This window comes from Drosophila ficusphila, unplaced genomic scaffold (genome assembly GCF_018152265.1).
Source record: "Drosophila ficusphila isolate 14025-0441.05 unplaced genomic scaffold, ASM1815226v1 contig_791, whole genome shotgun sequence".
Taxonomy (NCBI): domain Eukaryota; kingdom Metazoa; phylum Arthropoda; class Insecta; order Diptera; family Drosophilidae; genus Drosophila; species Drosophila ficusphila.
The window spans coordinates 12,478,221-12,499,144 of record NW_025064737.1 but is presented as its reverse complement, the minus strand read 5'-3'; the positions used below and the strand labels follow the sequence as shown (position 1 = coordinate 12,499,144).

The 20,924-nt window shown below is 40.3% G+C and overlaps 1 protein-coding gene across 4 annotated transcripts in view; it reads right to left on the bottom strand.

Annotated features, from left to right (window-relative positions):
- Positions 1 to 2,733, bottom strand: part of LOC108087072 (homeobox protein homothorax) — a 112,624-nt gene extending 109,891 nt beyond the window's left edge. For all 4 annotated transcript variants that reach the window (XM_043209136.1, XM_043209137.1, XM_043209138.1 and 1 more), the window contains exon 1: positions 1,470 to 2,733. In XM_043209136.1, the coding sequence (XP_043065071.1) occupies positions 1,470 to 1,484 (15 nt within the window). In that variant the 5' untranslated portion in view covers positions 1,485 to 2,733. The remainder of the gene's footprint in view (positions 1 to 1,469) is intronic.
- Between the last annotated feature and the right edge of the window lie 18,191 nt (positions 2,734 to 20,924).

Here is a 20,924-nt window from a genome sequence, read left to right as displayed (position 1 = left end):
CCGTATATATCTTTTGCCCCGAGTCGAAAAATTCATTTGATGGAATTGAAATGGCGCGATTCGGGAAAAGAGCCGCAGGAGAATTACGTAGGGGGGTTTTGGGGGGAGTGGTGGATTCGGGACAGAATCGGGTATTAAACCACAAGCGTAAATTTATTCGCCAGTAACACACATTCACACACCGCACACACACAATTCCCGCAGGCATTTCGTTTTCTTTTTCCCTTTTTTTTTTTTTTTTATTTTCGTATTTTTCATTTTGATTTTTTCTTTTAATGCTCCCAAAGAGCTCGGCCCACCGTTTGGTAACACAAACGCAGACACACACACACACAACCTCACTCAGTTGCTAATTGGTAACGCACACAAAAACACAGCCATGTTTGAAGTCTTTTTGCTCCGTTAAATAAAAATCAAGTTCACTTCGCATGTCCATGATAATCAATTGATAAAGTCTAACTGCGATTTGGTAATAATGTTGAAGAGGGAGAGCGCGGAGACTGCCGGTCACCTGATTAGCATATAATTTACGATCCAGATGGATTGTAAAATATTATTACTCCGTTTAAACTGAGGCGAGAATTTATGCCTTATAAACGTGATGGAAAATGGTGGAAACGTCGGGAGATCTCCAGCGGGGGGCTTTTCGGAGGTGAAGGTCCGAGCAATGTTTATACGAAAATCTAATAAATATTTATGGTGCGAAAGTGAGAAGTCTTCTGTGAGCTATAATAGTTCATAATGCTCGACCTTTGACCGTGTGTTATTACAGGTTCTCCTGGAATGTTGTTTCTAACATTATTTCTTCAGAAACCAAACAAAATACCTAGTCTTAATGTTTTGGATTTTACTTGTTTTAGTTGATTAATTTTTAGGGAAACCACAAGTCCATTTTATAAGAAATGTTTAGATTTTTTCTTTCACTTTTCTACAAAAGATTTCTTACACTCCCCAAATTGAAGTGGATGCCCATAGGCTCAGTTAATTACATAAACTTGTATGAGAAAATAACCCGCATAACACAAAAATGATTTTATTCCTACTCCAACAAACACACAGGCACTTTGGTAAAATTCGATTCGATGGGGTTATATTAATAAAAAGAACTGAATTCCCCATTGTATCGATTAAAATGGAGTGGATTTAAGAGCAGATGATGGGCATTTTCCGATTTTGTTGCTTTACTAAAGATACAAACTGGTACACAATTACATAATTGTTGTGAAAAAATGGAGTTTTTATACTTTTTGTTTTTAAAGGTGTATCTAAAACTGGTAAGTTAACTCTAAAAGCACTTTTAACTTATACCATTTTATGCCGACGGGTTTTTTGCTCCTTGACTTGGTACTAAACCGATTAAAACACCCGATTATAATGCCGCCGCTACATTTTAAGGAATAACAGCACACTCTGAGGACTTGCCTATAACTTTTCTATATAGTCACCCGATTTCTGGGTGTTGTACTTACCCTGGGCTGAGCCATTAATGCTCTGGGAGCGACGTCTAACCCGATTTGTGCCACTTTTGGAGTAGAAACGACAAATGGGGCGCAACACACTGACCGACGTCCCTCTCCGCCGCTTCAACTGCTTCTGTTTTAGGGGAGCTCTACTGTAGCTGCCGGCGTGGAGTCCCTTTTATGTTTGTCCAGTTCTTGATTAGAGTTTTGGTTTATACTTTCTGGGGTTTTTATATGTTTTGCACTTTTACATCTATTCGGAAGCTTCTGCTTTTTGAACGCTTTGCTTCTTTATTTTGCTTTCTTCTTTTTTAACACAGGCACATTTGTTTAGATTTTATGTATTATTATTACGTTTGTATACTTGTTGTATTGTTGTTGTTACGCGCGCGTTTGTTGTTGTTGTTTTTCTTATAAGCGGGAGATCTGTTTTTGAATGTTTTCCTTTTGTTTTTGTTTTGTATTGGTTTTTTGTTATAATAATTATTTACATAGAATTTGTTTGGTTTATAAAAATCGTATACAATTTGTGGTTAGTTGCCGTTGCAGTTGCTGTTGTTCTTGGTATACTCATGTATTGTTGTTGTTGTTGCTGCAACATCATTTGTTGTTGTGTAGCATTTGTTGTTGTCATAAATCCATGGCGTTTTCCGTACTTCTTCTCTCTGAGTTTCCTTGCCCTTTTCCTTGGTTATTTTAGTAGTAGTTGTGGTTGCTTGTTTTATATGTCGTATACTCTTTTTGCTTTTTTCGTATAATATGCGCACTATTTATCACAGCTGCTTCTACATACTACGTTACTAGAGATGAACAAATTATATTGTTAATATATAGTAATGTATATATTGTGTTGTGCTTTTGCTTTTGCTTTTGCGACGGCAATTTTGCGTTTTCTTGCGGGGGGATCGGCGGATCCCCTCGTCAAAAGAAATTCCCTCTGCGGCCCTCGAATAATAGTATTTGTGGCCAATTCCAATATTTTTTAAACGGGGTTCTTCGTACTAATTTGTTGTTAATACAAAACACACTAAAAAACGTAATGCAGAACGAGACGCGATGGAAAAACGCGCGCGATTTCCAAGTGTTTTTGTTGTTATGATTGATGGTTGGGCTTTTCCTACGAGAACGCGTATAACGGCAATAATAATAATAATAAACTTCACCGACGGCAACGCTTTTCGCTTCTTTTTTCCGCTTACGACAAAACGCAACGCAACACAGACACACGTCGTACGCGCTTCGCAGTCAAAAATACACTGTGCGGATGAAAGATATTTCATCGAAAAACCAACCCGCCAGATACGTTTGAATTAGTTCTACAGACGGCCTAACATCGCTGTTAACTAACAGCCAGAGAGCGGAGAGCAACAGTCCAGCAACAAAGCGCGATGGGTGCGAGCGGTACCGAATGGTTGTCAATCATTGTGCTGCCCTGCTCTCCCGCTCTCTCTGGCACAGATGCAACAATTGTGCCATTAACACGGCAAGGGCCATAACTCAGTTGGAGCGAGCGAGAGGAATATACGATATAACTCGCCGCTGTTGTTTATGCGCACGCTCCGGCGAGCTCTCTTTTTGCGCAACGTTTCGCCGCGTTTGAAATTTATTTGGCTTTGGCCAAAAGGAGACGGCTTATGGGTTTTTCGCCTCTGCCGGCGTCGCTGTTGCTGCCTCTGCTGGCGTCGCGGTGCGTGGCGTTGAAAATCAGCAAAAACCAATCCCATTTGTTATTTTCGCTTGAGTGAGTGGCAGTTGGCAGCTTGGCTCTCTTTCGCCGCACCTTTACAGGTTGAAAGAGAGAGAGAGAGCGAGCGTGGGGGGATGGGTTGGGGCAGGGGGCACAGAGTGGGGCAGCGCTTTTCAGTTGTCCATCAGCTTTCGCTCACTTTTCGCTCTCTTTTGGCACACTCACGCACACACACTCGCGCGAATAGGCAACGCCTTCGAAGAAAAGCGGCAAAAAAAGAGAAGAAACTTGAAGGAGAAGGAGAAGAAGAAGACAACTGACGGCGACGACAAAACAAACTTTTCGCTGCAGTTTCCTTTTTTGTAACGGCGATCTGGCCACTTTGAAAGGATATGATCCTGACAACAACAACAAACAGCTGTTTGGGTTTTATTCCCCCTCTCTCTCTTTCGTTCTTCGCTGGCAACAACAAATAGCGCGGTCATAAATTGCCAAAAACATTCACTAAAAATTGCATATCCTGCAGGTCATTCTGCGCTCCTGTCTGGCGACTCAGCTTATTTTTGTTTTTTGTTAAATACCCTTTACAAGAAGTGTTTTAGCTTAAAAATATCACCTATGTTTTTAAGAGTTTCAATAAATTTTTTGGTTTAACTGATCGTTTAGAATCTAATCTATTTTATTTCCTGCAAAATTTTCGGCTGTCTTACTTTAAAAACTATTGTAGTAATTGGTAATTTCTTCTTAACAACGGACTATGAGTAATAATGAGAATACTACAAGTTTTTATTTCAAGTTTCTGAGAATAAATTTATAGCAGACTGAGCTAGTTAAGCTTAAACAAAAATTCAACAGTTTCCATAGTAAATTGATGTTTGATTTGAATTAAACATAACATAAGTAAAAGCTAGCATTCTAGGGTAATAAAATATTCGTATCTACACCGAAATCCTTGCTATTCTTCTTGTTGTTGCTGTCGTGTCGTCGTCCTCGTGGCAGTTTAAAAAGCAGTTAACACATATTCCCAGGCAATTTTTCACCAGCGTATTTTTGGCTTGGCGCTGCAGTTGCCATTACGACGAAAGAGATGGCGATACTGGGCGAGAAGGAGACGGGGCGCTTTGGCCGCCGTTTTTAGGAAAATGAAAAATAGCCTTGTTTGTTTTCCGACGCTCGCCAAAAGGATTTCCCGTGTCTGTTTTCGCTGGTCAAAAAGATGATGTTGCACTTAATCTGGTTGCCATTTCATCTCTGGGCATCTGGGCATCTCGAAATACCCCCGATATCTTGGGGACTATGATATAGGGGGTCTGTGTCCTGTCGACACTTTGACAAATTTATGAGACTTTGATTGATTTGCGGTTGCCTTCTTTCTGTTCGGGATTCGGCTTCCTTAGTTTTCTGTTGGCCAACTTTTGTGCGGCTTCGCTGACCAGAAATCGAGTAATTTATGAGAAACGAAAATCACATAAAAACGAATCAATTAAATGCAATAAATTAGGCGAAAGCTCTAGTGTGGGAACTATTCAGTCTGATGACTAAATTAAATTCGAAAGGTCACAGATCGCGATTTTGGCGACAAAGTTCAAGGATTCCACCGAAAAGTCTTCCCTAGTTGGGTTTTAATAAAATGGATCAAATGTGCTTGCAATAAGGAAAGTTACGCAGTTTAACGCTTAATCAGATTCCAATTCCCGAAAACATTTATTATTTCTTCCGGTTAAAATGGATAAGATATAATTTCTAAGAAAAGATATAAAATCTTTGTTGATTAAAAGTACATAAATAACTCGTCAGTTTTAGGTTTATCTTACACATTTATCAAATATTTAAATGATTTGAAAATACATACAAAAGTTGCACTTTTATTAAGTAAACTTAGCATCTGCATTTCTAACGTAAGATATAAAGTTACATTTTCATGAAACAAATTTCATCTGTAAAATTTAAAGGAAGACAAAAAGCAAACTGTTAGAGAGACCGAGAAAAGCTCAACTATTTTCCCAACAGAAACGGGGCAGGAATTTAATTTAATATTTAGAACTTTGCCAAATTGAAGGGACCATGAAATTTAAATCACCCAAAATAAGGAAAATAATCAAGAGGCGAAAGGGAGGGAGAGATGGAGGGGAAGAGAGCGAATTTAGGGGGCTGGGTCTCCACCCACCGAGCGAAAAAAAAAAAAACAAGAGCCGACAAGGAATCGACTCGGGAAAACCTCAAGGAAAATTGCATTTGGAAACTTCCAATCCCAGACGAGCGAAAGAGAGGGTCGCAGAGAGGGAGCGGGAGGGAGGGGGAAAAGCTCACCCATACACTCACAGCAATTGGGGGGCAGCCAATATGATTTAAACACTCACACACACCTACAGTAATGTTAACGCTGACAGCGACGCCAACGTCGACGACGACGCCGGCCGAGAAGTGTGTGTTGTGTGCATGACAATTCATCTCTTTCTTATAAACGCAATTTATCAAACGCAAACGACGAGCGACAGCAAAAGATGAAGACGACGACACGATATCAACTTGATGTGGCGCCATCTCGCTCGCTCACTCACTCACTCAAGCAAAAACGGAAAGCAAAAACCTAAAAAAATGGCACATGAAGAAAAATAGGAGTTGCCGTCGGCGCTCTTCTTCTTCTTCGCTGCAAAAAAAAACAACAGCAGCAGCGCAACAAAAACAAAGTGAAACCGCCATAATCTTGACAGACAAGTGCACGCGCTCTCTTCGCGCTCTTAATGGTTTGTTTTTGTCCGAATTCGCCGGAGCGGAGAGAGAGCGACTACAGTGTCGGAACGGGACGGCCTGCGTTGCATTGCGTTGGAGCGAGAGGCACGATGTGTTTTATGGCAAGGCGTTTTACAGCTGTTAAGTTTGGAAGTCACTGGAGTTTTCTGATACAGAATCTTCATGTTTTCGAGTTTGATTTACTTAGTAATTTCGGTTATGCACTTTGTTGTAATACTTTAAAAACTGTTTTTTAAAATTCTTTTTGTTAATGTTGCGTTCCCGTTTGTAGTCATTTAGTTATTAAAAAAAGTGTGCTATTTTCATAGTTTATATGGACTCAAATTTGTGCTTAAATGTTACAGTATTATTATATTATTCCTTCTAGTTACTTTTTTCACGGAACGGCAGTTTTATATCGCGGTTTTGTTTTTTTTTTTTGGTTCACCTTAGTTTTGCGATTATTTCCATACATTATTATTTATTTTAATCGTAAATGATTTTAAGAACAATTTATAAAGTACGAATAATTCCATTCAAAGAGATTTTATTTTATGCACGGGAATTTACCAGTTTACCTGCATATTTACCTGTTCGGCTGCTTCTTCCGTGAATCTTTCCTTTGCCTACTAATTTTTTGTGACTTTCAACGCTTAGAAGGCCCATAAAAGGCTTAGGACACTTGTATATAAATCTACCTGATCTATTGCGACTCACACCCTCTGCACAGAAAGAAAAGCCGGGTTATTTTGACGGGCTTTATATTAAAAATACCTATTCATTTGTTTAATAACAATATATGTTAGCTTTTTTCTGAGCAGTAAAGTTCCTCCGAGTTAATTTTTTTGTTTTTCCTCGAGTCATCATTCAGCCTACTTTAACTGACCCAAAGAAAAATCGATGGCAAATTTGCCGGTTAAACAAATGTGCCGGGTCATCCAGGACGATGTCCTTTAGGCGTTTGGGCTGTTTTGCTCTGTTTTTGACAGCCGCCGACAAAAGTGTCAATTCCATTTCTACCAGCCGACGGGTCTGTCAACAAACGTGGCCTACACACGGCAACAATACCGCCCAACGCCACCCGCTAATCTCAAGGACACCGTCGGAGTCTAAATTTTATTTTGTTTAAATTAATTTTGCTATCTTTCAGAATGTTTTTAATATTTATTTGGCAAACGAATAAAAGGTTATTTGTGTATAAAAAAAACTGTTTAATAAACGACTTTATATGAAGAAAATAAAACAAATAGTTACGTTAATAAACTTCTTTACAATGGCACACTTTTTTCATAACCTTTTAATCGTCAAATATATTCTTTAAATACTGAAGAAATATTCGGACTAAAAACTTTTGCCACAAAGTTAATCTGTCTGTCATTTCGGGATCCTAACTCACTTACCTGCTCCGGGGTTTTGATCATACTTTACCTGCAACGAAAGAGGAAAATAGAGTTAGTGAAGGGCAGATAGTGCGAGTTGATTCGAGGAGAAGTCAGTAGGGAAAACACTGGGAAATGCAAATGAGCGGAAGACGTCGGGGATTAAGACGCACCGAGTCTTCTGTCCGCCTTTTGTCCGCCTGTGACCACATGTGTTGTGCACCCAGAAAAATCCTCCAAATCCGAATCCGAATCCTCATCCCGCTCCCAAGTGACTCATCCCTCTCGGACCGGTGATCTTTTCCTGGCACATTTGTCGGGAAATGTTTTCCTTCTAGCCGCCTTTTGATTGATTGCCTTGGAAAACCACTTGAAACTGTCAAGGGCGCAATCGAGGGTTGGGGCGAATTTTCCCGGGGAGTGAGCCCATCGAAATGAAGTGAAAATCACTTTTACACAGATGGAGAAAATCGTTTTCCTATGAAAAACTACTTAGCGCAAATGGGGGCGGGGGTCAGAAGATGCATCATGTTAATAACTAAATTAAGGAATGAGATACCATTTCTAGGATTACAAAACCGACCACTAAAGGGAATTCAATTCGTCACGGAAATACATTTAATAAAGTATTAATTACTCTAGTTTCGTATATGTAATCCTAAAAATAAGTACATAGCTCTTTATATATATTATAGTTTCTCACGATCAAAAAACTCTCAATATTTCTGGTAAAAAAAACCTGTTCATTCTGATTATTATCTTATTTGCCGACAAAGTAATCTTAATTTAATGTCAAATGAATTTGGAAACAAAATCACAGCGGAATGTCATCAAAAAGAAACTTATTTTAAAAATGTCAAGAAAATCTAATTGAGAAGCCATGAAAAAAGAGAACCGGCGAGGAAAAATTCCGGCCAACGCAACAACAAGAAACGCACAAAATAAATAAATTTATGTGCATTTCCGTTATTTTTTTCGACGTTTTCCTTCTTGTTGTTTTTTTCTTGGATTTTCCTTCCGCCAAAGTAAATAACAAATATTATTATCGCATGACCAACAGCAGCAGAAGCGAAGGAAAAGCAGCCAAAAACATGGGTCACTTGCAACGGAGGGGGATGTGGAATTGCGGGGCGGAGAGGGGGTGGTAAAATAATGGTCAGTGGGTTGGGGGATTTTCCAAAGGCGTGGCCTTTAGCTGCAATCTGCAAGTGCCAAAAAAATTCTCAATGCGAAATTGAAGGAAGCGCACAATAATCAAAGAAACTCCATATTTACAAGTTGTTTAAAGTTTAAACCAAAAAATTGTGTAATACAAAATAATTTAAACTAGATGGAAATCTATATCGATATCATTTTCACCATCTACTTCATAAAACCAATTTATTTTTTTTATATTGTAAGACTTAGCTCTTTTGCCATTAAAAACCGGACATTCATGGCTTATTTTAGTTCGATATACCATGAAAAATATACAAAAATTATTTCCATGGGTGTGGATTTCAATATAAAATGGGGGCAGGAAGCAAAGTTTTCCGCTGGGCCTGAAGAACGGAAGCCGCCGTCGATGTTGCTGCTGTTTCTGTTTCTGTTGCATGTTGCTGTTGCTGTTGCTGCCGCTGTGCAAACAACAACAGGAGGAAAACAAACACACAGCGGCAACAACGCAGAAACACCAGAAAGCATATCGACTCAATGAAATTATTAATGGTCAGCACACAAAAATGCAGTTCGGCCGGGGGAAACAAGGGCAAAATACGGGAGCAACACGAGGAATCCGGCAGCAACATGGGCAACATGAGGAGCCCAGGAGCAACTTCGATGTGGTCACCAGAAAACAAAGGAGGCGGGCAGAGGAAGCTGCTCCTGGCTGGCCGGCAAATAAATAAATAAATAAACAACAAACTCTAATTAAACGCTGTTTCGACTCCTCCCCAGTCTCCCCCCTTTCCCCCTCCCTTCCCCTTATTTCTCTGTGTGTATTTCGATAAGGGAACGTAACCAATTACTCTCAGCTTTGCCCCCATCTTTCGGGCCCCCTCTTATCGTGTGGGTCACAGTTTGTGGACTCCCAGCCTCGGAGACCTTTTGCGGAGTCCTCGGACTCTGCGACTCTGGGGCTTGTTAAAAACTTTTTGCCAAAAATTCAATCTGTTCGGGCCACTGCAAATTCACAGAGGGGAATATCCAGAGCAGACAACTCAAGGTCGGGCTAAATAACCTAAGAGCTTTGTAGTAAAACCTCTCTAAATCCGAAAATGTCACAGAACTTAAGTTTTGCTGTTTTGAGCATTCAGTAATTTTTGTCTAATAATGATTTTCCGCACAAAAAATTGTTAAAAACAAAAAATGATTGCTTGAAAATGTTATTTACTATAATCTAATACACAGTATACTGACCCAATTCTATATTCAATTCTTATTCAATGCCAAAAGTGACGCAAACCAAATAAAATCAATCCGCATTCCCGGACTCGAGTCCAATTAGTCAAAATATTGGCGACCCCAGTGACCTTTTTATGCCTCTAGTTAAACATTTTTGGTTCACATTTCGCGGCCAACTGGATTTCAGAACGGTTTTACTCTTAAATCTTGCGAAATGCCATAAAATACCCAAGCAAGGAAATGCTGCCAAACCGGCTGACTAAGCTGGCCAAAAATAATATATATAACATTTGTTGTTCTTGCCCACCGACCATTTGCATAACAAAGCAAGAAAACCTCAAAGATTAAAAACCGAATGAAACGAAATTTATAAATTGATTTCGGGCGCGACTAAAAATAAAAACAAAAGCGGCGATGCCAACGATGGGAAAAAATTGGCGGGGATCAGGAATCGGAAATCAGGATTTAGCTCTGAGTTCGACTCTGCTGTTTCGGCAGAATTATTGCATTTTGAATATTGGCATTTGCGTCAAATTAAATTTAATTGTCAGTTCAGCTTCGGTTTTTGGGCAAAGAAAGTTAAGCGGCTAAAACTGATTGGAAACGCAGTCCGAAAATGATGGTAATCAAACTGATTTTTAAACACTCTTAAAATAATATAATTTTAAAGTATAAATTTATATATATAAAAAAAGTATTATTTGTAAGCCTTTTTAGTTATATATTAATACTATAAATTTCTAATGATTTATACCTTTAATAACATATTTTTGGATTGGTGCTGTTTTGCGAGCATAAAAATGCCATAATAAAAACTTTGAAGGTTTATAAAAATTATTTTAAGTATATAGAAGTCCCAAATATGTAGGGTACAAAGTTGCAAATTAAAACGAGCAGAAGATAAGAAACATCTGACCGTTAAGGCGACAGAAAAGTTACATTAAGTCGAAAATAAAAAGCAACCTTTTCGCATTGAAATCGGCGGGTAACGATGACGTCGATTTCAGCTTGTTAATCGCGTTTCCTAATTATCAAAACTCATAAATTTGGCTTAATGTTCCGATTCCTGGCGATCGAAGCCGCCGTTTCCCCCTTTCCCCTCCTTCAAGATGCACTTCTCATGTTGCCATAAAAAGCGAGGGGAAAGCCGAAGCCGCCAAGTGAAAGAGAGGGAGAGGGCTAGCATTTCCCCTCCGGGCTTTGCGGCCTGGAAAAGCCACTGTTGTCTCGCTCGCGCTCAAGAGCTTCTGCCTTCGAGGGGTGGTCTTATTTTCTGAACCCGCCACCATTATGCCATTATGGAAAGTGAAATGGATATATCGCTAATGCGCCTGCACATAACAAGGTCGGCAATAAATCAAAAGCCGGGAAGCTGGGCACTTGGGTGGCCAAAAAGGGGAGAAGGGGGAGGAAAAGAGGGGAAAATGCCACTGCCACCGCTGCTAGCGCTTGACAAAAATCAAATCAAAATGCCATAAAATACCCCACTGCGTATCGCTCGGCCCTCTCTTTCTGATCCGTTGGGTTTGGTCGGGCGAACAGCAAATGAATTATTTGCAATTAATTGAGCGCAAATTTGCAAAATACTTTCGTGTGTCTGCGCGCACGTCTGTGTGATGATGGATATGCGATTGCGCCTGTATGGGTGGCGATCTCCCCGATTGCGTATACGCCCTGTGTGCCCGCTGCCAAAAAGTAACGACACAAAAAACAAGGCCCGGCTCAGCTTATTGAGCAATTGACTGTAAAACAATTTTCCCGAAGGTACACGCTTGATTTACAGTCCAGAATTCAATTCATCGACTTTCCATTGGAGTCCTTAATTTGGTTTTGATGGAATTATAACAATCTTATAAAGCCAATAAAAGTACTAAAAAATATAAGTTTTTTTATACTTATTAAGTACTAAGCTATTATATAAATTTTTCATAAATAAGTAAATTGCATTTTTTAACTTATAGCTTAGGGATATAATTTCTAGATTTCTTTAAATCAATAAATCAAAGAAGTTGATGGAAAAGGGTCTCTCTAATTAGCCTACCACAACAATTGTCACTTAAGAGCGATATCCCTTTTGGGAAATCTCCCACAAAACTTTTTTACGACTGACGAAATGGACAATTTTGTGACTTCATGAGGCGAGGAAGTCTATAAATTCAATGAACTCGGCCAGAACAATTTGTGATGTCAATTCCTGATGTTTACACTCATAGAGCAGACCCCGAAACACACACAGCAAACACAACACAGAGACAACTTTCACATTTTACGAGTTTTATATGGGCCCTCAGTGCGATGATGACGATGACGCTAAAGACGATGATGGTATTTTCACTTGAGAGTTTTACGAGCAACAAATTGCGCTACAAATTACACGATAAATAGAAAATTATGACGAGAGTGTGACCCTCGACCACCGAACACCGAACACCGACCACCGACCACCGACCCTTTTTCGCCGTGAGGCCGTCGTAAAAATGTCTCCCCGGTTCCCCGAATATCTCCCCTGTCTACCAAACAATTCTACCAATCTTTCGACGAGACCCCCGCCCGCTTTACAAGCTGTCAAAAAGTTTTGTTTGCTGTAAATTCAATTGTTGCTCCGCCATCGTTTATTGATATTTTATTTCGGGCCGGGAGAGTTTTCCCATTGGCGATGCACTTGGAAAGTCGTAAAGTTGCGATTCGCTGAAACAATGGCAAAGTTTTTACGAGCGGAACAACGAGGCGAAGATTTCTACCTTTTTAGCCGAGAACTAGATGAAGTTGAGCCCCTAATTTATTGGGTGTTGGCCTTGTGGTCTTCAAGGACCTTCGGGCCATAACAGGTTGTCTGCCCGGCAATGGGTTAAGTCTATCCATATCCGAGCGGGGTCGTAAATATTCGGTTAATTTGGCATTTCACACCTAGCAAAGCCAACTGCTGCTGCTGCCGCTGCTGCCTGCAACATGCCACAGGCAACCAACAGGCCAACTGGGCAAACAAACAGGCAGCGTGCAACATGCTGCATTAACGAACCTGTCAGAAGTGACAAGTATTCCGCTTAAAGTTGAGCAACTTATCGGCCGTTTCATTAAGCACGGGTTATCTATGGGCTTTGCTGGCCAACTGCATCCTTGGCCACGTGGTCAACTGACAACTCCCCGAAAACGAAAATGTTTTCCCTAATTGATGGGCTTCTTTTATGTCGGAGGTGGAGGTGGAATGGTGGAGTGCTGGTGGAGCAGAGACAGGTATTTTGTAATTAAGCCACTTGAGCCCTCTCCAGATTGAGTACAGTGGGCCAAGCGGACAAACGGACGGACAAACGAACGGAGGGACGGACGGACAGACATGTCAGTTTACCAATTGAAATATATTGCAGGTGGAGCGGGCAAAGGCAAACAAAAACAACAGACAAACATTCTATCGCGAAGGTAAATGCTTTTTTTGACACTGCCTAATGCGACTTAATGTTGCGGTTACGCATTCTGGCTGGGTACAGTGCGGTTCATGAAGATTAAACGATTTACAACCAAAAGAAAATATAAAACACTCAAATAAACTAAACCATTTCTGCATATTTGGAGTTTTATATACCTTTCTTTTCAATTTTAACCATTTCTATTCACTTAATTTATACACCTGCCTTACAGTTATCCCACGCACTGTATCCTTTTATCTTTTTTTGCTCTACCCCCAAAAATAATCATGGGAAATACCTTTGGTAGAGAATGGAATGGAACATGCAGGTCGGTCTATGAAAGCCACTCAATCATTCTGCTTCACTTCATGGAAAAAAATAAAATAAAATCAGAAAGAAACATTTTAACTGATCGCTCAATCACTGATATACATGTGTCTGTGTATGGAGATATATATTTTCGATCGCTGGGTGGCAGACGCTGCCTGAATTGAATTCATTGTTGAGCGGCGATTTGGTTAAGTCACCCGCGTGATTGTTTGCTTTTTGCCCTGATAAGTAAACCTCTCAAAAAAATACTCCTCCTTCACCTGAGGCCAAAGGTCAATCAACAGGTGACGGGGCTTTTTTCTAGCTTCTGTGGGAAGATTCCAAAATTGCCACTCAAGGGTGGGAACATTAAATTTATACCGATAACCTTTTACTCCACGTTTATTGGCATGCAAAATTTTGATGACTGATTTTATTGATTTCACGGATATAAAAATATTTTATGAGAAGCGAGAGTTTCCAGTCCCATTATTAATACCCTTATCTTTACAAATTTGATTATGAAATCATTTGATTTGATTTTCAGTGAGTTTTGTTTTATTAATTGAGAATTTCGCTCTATAACTTAAATATTTCTGAATTTATATTCGTGTACCAAATTTCATTATCCATTTAGACTTAAAGAAAGTTTTCCCACATCGTTTTATTTAAGCTGATTGGATCAATAGCTATTTACCTCGTTTTTGAAAATTAACTGACTCATCCAGTTCCTTTCGGATTATCTGCAATCGGACTTCATTGCGGTCATAATAAAAGCCATCAGGCAGTTTGCAATCTAAATGTCCAGCCAAAACTACTGTTAAAACTAACCAGGCTGAAAAGAAATCGCATAAAAACAAAACTTGCCCGGACATTTCATCCAAAGTCGCTTCAGTTGCTTCATTTTGGGGCAAGGAAACCCGAAGAGGCAGGAAGAAATTGTATTTTTATGATCAGTGTGGGATCGTAAAAAAGTCTGGCGACCGCGTGTGGAACGTTTAATTTGATGCTGAAATACTGATACTGATAGTCCCGGGCCCCAGGCACTTAAATTGCATATAAAAGTGGCTTTTATGATTGGCCTTCTATTAGCGAAATCAACTATTACGTGTTAAATCGCACGATCCGCCCCTTCGAACAAAAACAGCCACAAAACGATCATAAAATTTAGCCAGTTGTTAAATTTTGAGTTCGGTATTCCTTCTTTTCCTGTGCTCTAAAGTGTGTAAATCAAAGGATGTGCGGCCAGTGCACTGAGGGGAAAATCTTGTATCATAAAGAAACAAAAATAAATTATTCATCCTCTAAATAGTAAGGTCATATATCAGCAAAGGGGAATAATTAATATATTTAAACGATTTTTCAATTGTTCAGAATATTTCCATCCTGAGTAAACCCTTTTCGCTCAGTGTTCCTTTGGACTCCAGGTCAAAGTGCGTTGGGCAAGGTGTCATCTTACATGTGCAGCGATGGATGGATGGAAGGATGGCAGGCAGGGAACAAAATAAAACCGAATGGACTGCAGTGGAGGGCCTCGAATGGCGGCAGGCAGGATCCCGAGGTCCTGGGATCTCGCACAGAAAGCGAAAGTGAGTTTTCAGGGTAAATGAAATTAAGAACGCATCCTTTGCTGCGCATCGCTGATTGTTTTGTTTCAATTTCTGGTTGCGCCCCTCGATCCAGAAAAAGAAAGGGACGAGAAAATTGAAGGCAGCTAACCTTTAACCTCCGCATCGGTAAGTGTTGCTGTTCCTTCCCCGAAGTCTCAGGCTGTGTTTTTCAAGGGAATATATATATATATACTATATATGTTATTGCTGGAGTTCTTCTACCTGAACCACCGCGCGGTGGTTGTTTCTTGTGCCTACTTTGACGACAAGAAGTCAAATTCTCGATTTACGACCATTTTGTTTGAGTAATTTCGTCCTTCGTCCTTTTGCCACATGCTCGGCAGTTGTGTAAATTGTACAGTTTTACTTTCAGCTGTCGATCCTCCGCTGGGAGTGTATAACAAGATCAGATCCCAGATCGAGTGACTCAATCCCAGATCATCATAATCGAGCAGCTCGACTTTTGATTTTAATGCTCGCCTTTTACGAGTTGTAGATGTAAATATTTAATGCGCTGCAGCGATCGTAACCATATTTCATTGACCGATTTGCCTGCTTATTTCTGAAATCAAATAGTTAAATAAAAACACAAAAAAACAATACAGAAAAAGATCGTTAACAAAATCAAAGCGATAGAAATGTTCACGATTCAATTAAATGATCGTAAAAGTTCTTCTGAATGGCGGAAAATAAAAGTGGGAACAGAGTTGTTTGCCCCTAAAGTTATATTGTCGTAAAACTTCCTCAAATTGTTGTTAGAACATAAAAACCACCTAAAAATTGGTAATAAAATCAATCGAAACCTAACTGGAATGGGTCTTGCTTTCAGACCCCCTATCACTTCTCCCCCGCATTTTATTTGGGAATTCCCCTGGCGGTAATAAAACCAAACAAATATTATGGGGAAAGGAATGTCAGAGTGATAACAGCTATATTTAAGGTATTTCGGAAGGCAGAAGTGGTCACAGTAAAGTGGAAAATTACTGGGCCTCTATAATTAACACAATGCATAATTATTTTGGAAATGAAAAAGTCCTTTAACTGCCTATAATTATGATAATTGTGTGTGTTGTTTTTTTCTGGTTTGTTAAAAATGCATTAATTTCATTTCATTGGCACACTTTTTGTGTTTCAGATGTTACTTGGAATATCTATTGATAACTGTTCTACGAGTTATGCTTTAATTTTCTTAATTTCCACCTTTATAAATTGGCCAAATTCCTTTCTATTAACATCCCAGCAATATTCAATTAGAGGAATAACCCAACCCGGATGTGAAGCGCTATGAAAATTGAAAACCTCGCCGCATGCAACAGTTGGGCACATTTCGCAGACGGGCAAATCAACATCAAAATCAAATGCATTGCATTGGCCATGGTTCACGACCAGGCCTAAACCCACACACTCTCAAAATGGCACACACACACACACACACACACACTGAGAGGCAGACAGATAGAAACCGTCAACACGGAGTGCCTCTAAATGCGGCGAGAACGCGAAAAACCGTTAAGCATCAATTTTGACGCATCATAAAACTGCAATGAAGTGATAAGTGCCGCTGCTGCAACGCAAATATGCAACAGGAATGTGCAGTTGATGGAAGCTCCGGATCGAGGGGGAATATGGAGGGGTATATATGAGGGATGGGGGTCGCGAAACCAGAATCCGAAAATGGATATTGACGAACTTGCCGCTGGAATTGGGACCCGTATCTGGGCGATAACAATGCAAATGCAATGGCACCCACTTCACATGAACCGAATATATACGAGTATATCCACGGGTCCGGGTATCTGCGAGGTTGTCTATCTGCGCGCCAAACAAAACAAGACTTTTATGAACACCGCGGGAAGTTGACAGCTTGCATCATTGTCGTGATATGCGAAATACTGTGACACTCCCCCTCCTCTGCCACGTTTTCCACTATTTTCCCCGGCCGGCCAATTTTATTGCCTCGCGTGCGCAATTATGTTTATGGCTATTGGTAACGTATAAATGACAGAACAAAAACTTCTGCCCCGAATGGAAATTGCAGTATTTCGCAGACGAATTTTCCACTCGCTGCTTTGCTGAAGTGAAATTTAATCAAAGTTGTCAAAGTTTTTAGTTCGAATTGGATTTTCTTTGTTTTCATTTTCCATTGATAAACAGGTATTAATAACACTTTCGATAATAACACTTACAGATATCTGGCAAGCACAAGACGTGTTAGAAATAGTGAGTTTTGGTCAATCTTCAGCCAGCCCATTTTTTGAAAAGAGGTTACATTATTAAAATTGAAAAAAAAACAAGTAAAAAAAAAAAAAAAAAATTCTAATTATGTTGTTCGTTATAGAATTAAAATACAAGTATTTAGAGATATGACACTTCAAAATCTGATTAAGTTTAGAAAAGTTATAGTCTTAGAGCTGGTGAAATTCGGTCAATTAAATCACTTTTTATGAGAGTTGGAAACAATCAAATCTCTAATTTTCTATTATTACTTTCAATATAACATAGATATTTATGGTTTTTCTTTTTAACCCTTATCCATTCCTCCTTTTTCGAGCATAACCCTCCCAAAATCAATTGCATCGCGTTGGACAATCTTATCGGCAGAGAGCCGGCTAATTGACTTATAGCCAGAGTTGGCAGGACCCGGGACTAATCAGGAACCGAGCAATCCGGCCATCCAGCCAGCCAACCAGCCAGCTAACCAGCCACACACACCCATCACACTTTTGAAGGTACATAAATTATCTTTATTGGCAGGTGGAAGGAGCTGCGTCTTCGGTCTGTGGCAGGCAACACCTAAAATGGGGCTCGTTAATTGTTGCTGGTCCGCTGGATGCCGGAGACCCGAAAGCGACTGGTTGGTTACCGCCGCATCGTAAATCATGGGGAATCCATCAAAATGCGATCATTGTATTGAGATTGCAACTAAGCCCCCCGTAATTTCAATATTTTTGCACTCGCACTCGCATTCGCATCGGTGGGGGGAAAACGAGGGGAGCACGGGGCACTATGGCTGAACCAATTGACAACTTAATCCTGCGACATGTCAGTGGAGGCTCAAATGAGATTTACGCGGCTCGCAGTCAGTTAGCCTGGCCCATTTGTGTTGACTCAATGAAATGTTGTACCGATTTTTCAACATGTTGTCTGCCGTCTGGGTCGTGTTCACTTTGATTGACAAAGTACAAAGGTGTAATTATTTTTCATAAAAATTGTTGCATGTCGCTCTGAAAAGTTTTCGTTCTCTCTCATCGGTTATTTTTCTTTTTTTTTTTTTTGTTTGGTGTTCTCGTTTTTTTCGAAACTCTGTTGGTTTTGTTGTAGGTTTTCAATCAATTTGCTTATGTGGCGTGGAAAACCCCTCCCCATCCAATTATGTCAACGATCTGAGCGCATAAATTACGAGAGCGAGCGCTCATGCCCGGAGCAAAAAGCGCTGAGCGGTTAAGATCTTTCGGACATCAGCGGTGTCGCCATCGCAGAAAGACCAATCTAGAAAGCCAAATGCAAAGGATGCACTCGGGAAAAAAATAGAGGAATTGAGCAGAACTGAAATTAAGAGAATTGTTTAAGATGCAGACGTAAACAAACGAAACATTGTTTTCCTATACAGTTTACAAAGGTTTAATGCAATCACATATTCCATCTTTATAGAAGATTATTTTAATTATGAGTCTTTATTTTCTTATAGTGTACTCCAACTACAGCTGCTGCCCTGGGCTGATTTCAGGCCCCTTTCCCAGTTGGAGACCCACTCCACATTTCCCCCTGAGCGTCAGCCCATAAATCTTGAGTCGGCGGCGCGTTACTCATGCGCAGTGTCCTCCACGAACGGGAGACTCCTCGCCCAGTGTCCCAGTCTTCAGTCTTTGGACTATACACTCTTGGCCTGGTCTGGCATGGTCTGGGAAATGTTTTATAATCGCATTGCGACTAATTATCGTATCGGAGGAATTATTATGCCGCGATCATGAAGGCGATTTGCAAATTGCGTGCCAGCGATTCAAGAGCTAAGTGATTAGATTTGATTCGGAGCGTGGTGAGGAATGTACCCTTTATTTATTCATGAATCTTTACAATGTTGTACTATACATTGCACATTAATAAACATTAGTTTATCATTTCAACTTACTTATACATTTATGTTAGTCAATTTGCACTAAATAAACAATAAAGATTGTTTTATTGTTTATACTGGCATCAAAATAGTTACACAATAAATTCAAAAAAATTTAAAATTTTTATACTTTCAATAAATCTTAATAAAATCTAGGCAAACAAGGAGGACTGTAGTTGTTCATCATTTCCAACATTCCCATACTCCTGTGAAAATATGAATCAGCGAAGCTGATTGAGTCGAAACTAATATGCCCGTCAGTTTATGGGTCTGCATTTCAGCCGCGTATCGTCAATGATCGTGTTTTACTGCGCTCTTCTCGCATTTACTATTTGATTAACCAGCTGGCCCGGCAGCCAAAAGTCCCCCACAAAACTTCTGTTTCCCAGCCGAAAACCGCCGAGAAAAGAGTATAAAACCAAAACCGAAGCGAACCGCGCGGAGTCTGGTGATTTGGCCGGTTGTCTCGGGGCATTTTATTTGGCGCCATAAATCTATCAGCGCCGGCCAACTCCGACTCCGACTCCGACCCGAACCCAAACTGAAAACTCCAACTCCAAGTGGAAGGCGAGCGCGTGCGCATGCGCAAACACTGGACCTCTTGGATATGGATATTTCTCCCTGGCTCGCTGGAGATGCTGATAGGCCCGAAGATTTACGGCCGGCACAATGCCAATGTTCCGATATCTTCGAGGTTCCGAGGGCTCGACGGCTAGGAGAGATCATTTTAAGTTTATGATACGAAAATCAGATTGCTTTATTGTATGCGAAATGCGATCGATTCGATTGCTCCTCCGCACGAAATTCATTTATATTTATGATTTGTGAATTGCTTTTTATGATGATGTTATGTTACTCGTGTATTTTTCTCCTTTTTTACCCCACACAATTACATTTTTACTGCCATCGGTTTGCCGAAAGTGTGAATTTGCCACTTCATTTGAGAGCTGACAAAGACATAAATTATGTTGTGAAGCGGGAGCTATTTAGGCGCAGTTTTTATGGTCATGTGAATTGGAACAAACGAAAGTGTCGGTGCCCCAAAAGTCAAATGTCGGTATCGAGAAATACTATACAAACACCCGCAGATGAGGAAGGTATAACCGGTGGTTGAGGGGACGGGGAGGGGGTTAGCCACTCCTGGCAAAAGAACTAACAAAATATATTAATGACTTATCAAGGATAATTTGACAACGGGCCATAAATCAAATCGCGTAGCTCGCTCGTTGGCCAAAAACAGGGCGAGTGTTTGGCCCAGCCCCTTCGGTTCCCCTTGTCCTCTCTTTTTCTGCACAGAAATAATATATTTTTCGAGGATTTTTTAAGATCTTTAAATTAAAAAAAAAATCTTTGTAAAATATAAGCTAAGGAATTACTGCAAACTATTGATTCTTATTTCATTTCTTTGAATATGGTTGTTACCCTAAGATATTTGGAAAACATGCCACTCTGTAAACAGTTTTGTTCAAGGTTCCTAGTTTTTCTTTCTGTGCATTGTGTGACAGCAGTGAAAACCACCCAGAGTCATTGGAATGTTCCAACACACACGCCAAATGGCAAATGCGAAATGCGATGCTGATGCTTAATTTCTGGCCAAGGAGTTGGAGGTGGACAAAAGTGGCGGTGGAGGAGGCCAGGGGAGCTGGATGAGGAGCGGGTTGAAGGATGAGGGGCCACAGCCTGCGGTGGGCCAAATTGGATGCCCAGCTGTGTGGTTGCAGACTGTGCCATAACTTAACACCTTCGCTGTTGTCTTCGTCGGAGTGGCCGTGGCCATTGCATTTGCCAGCCAAATGCGTTCTCAAAAAGCGCCCCACATGACCACGAACAGGGTGACTCAGGCGAA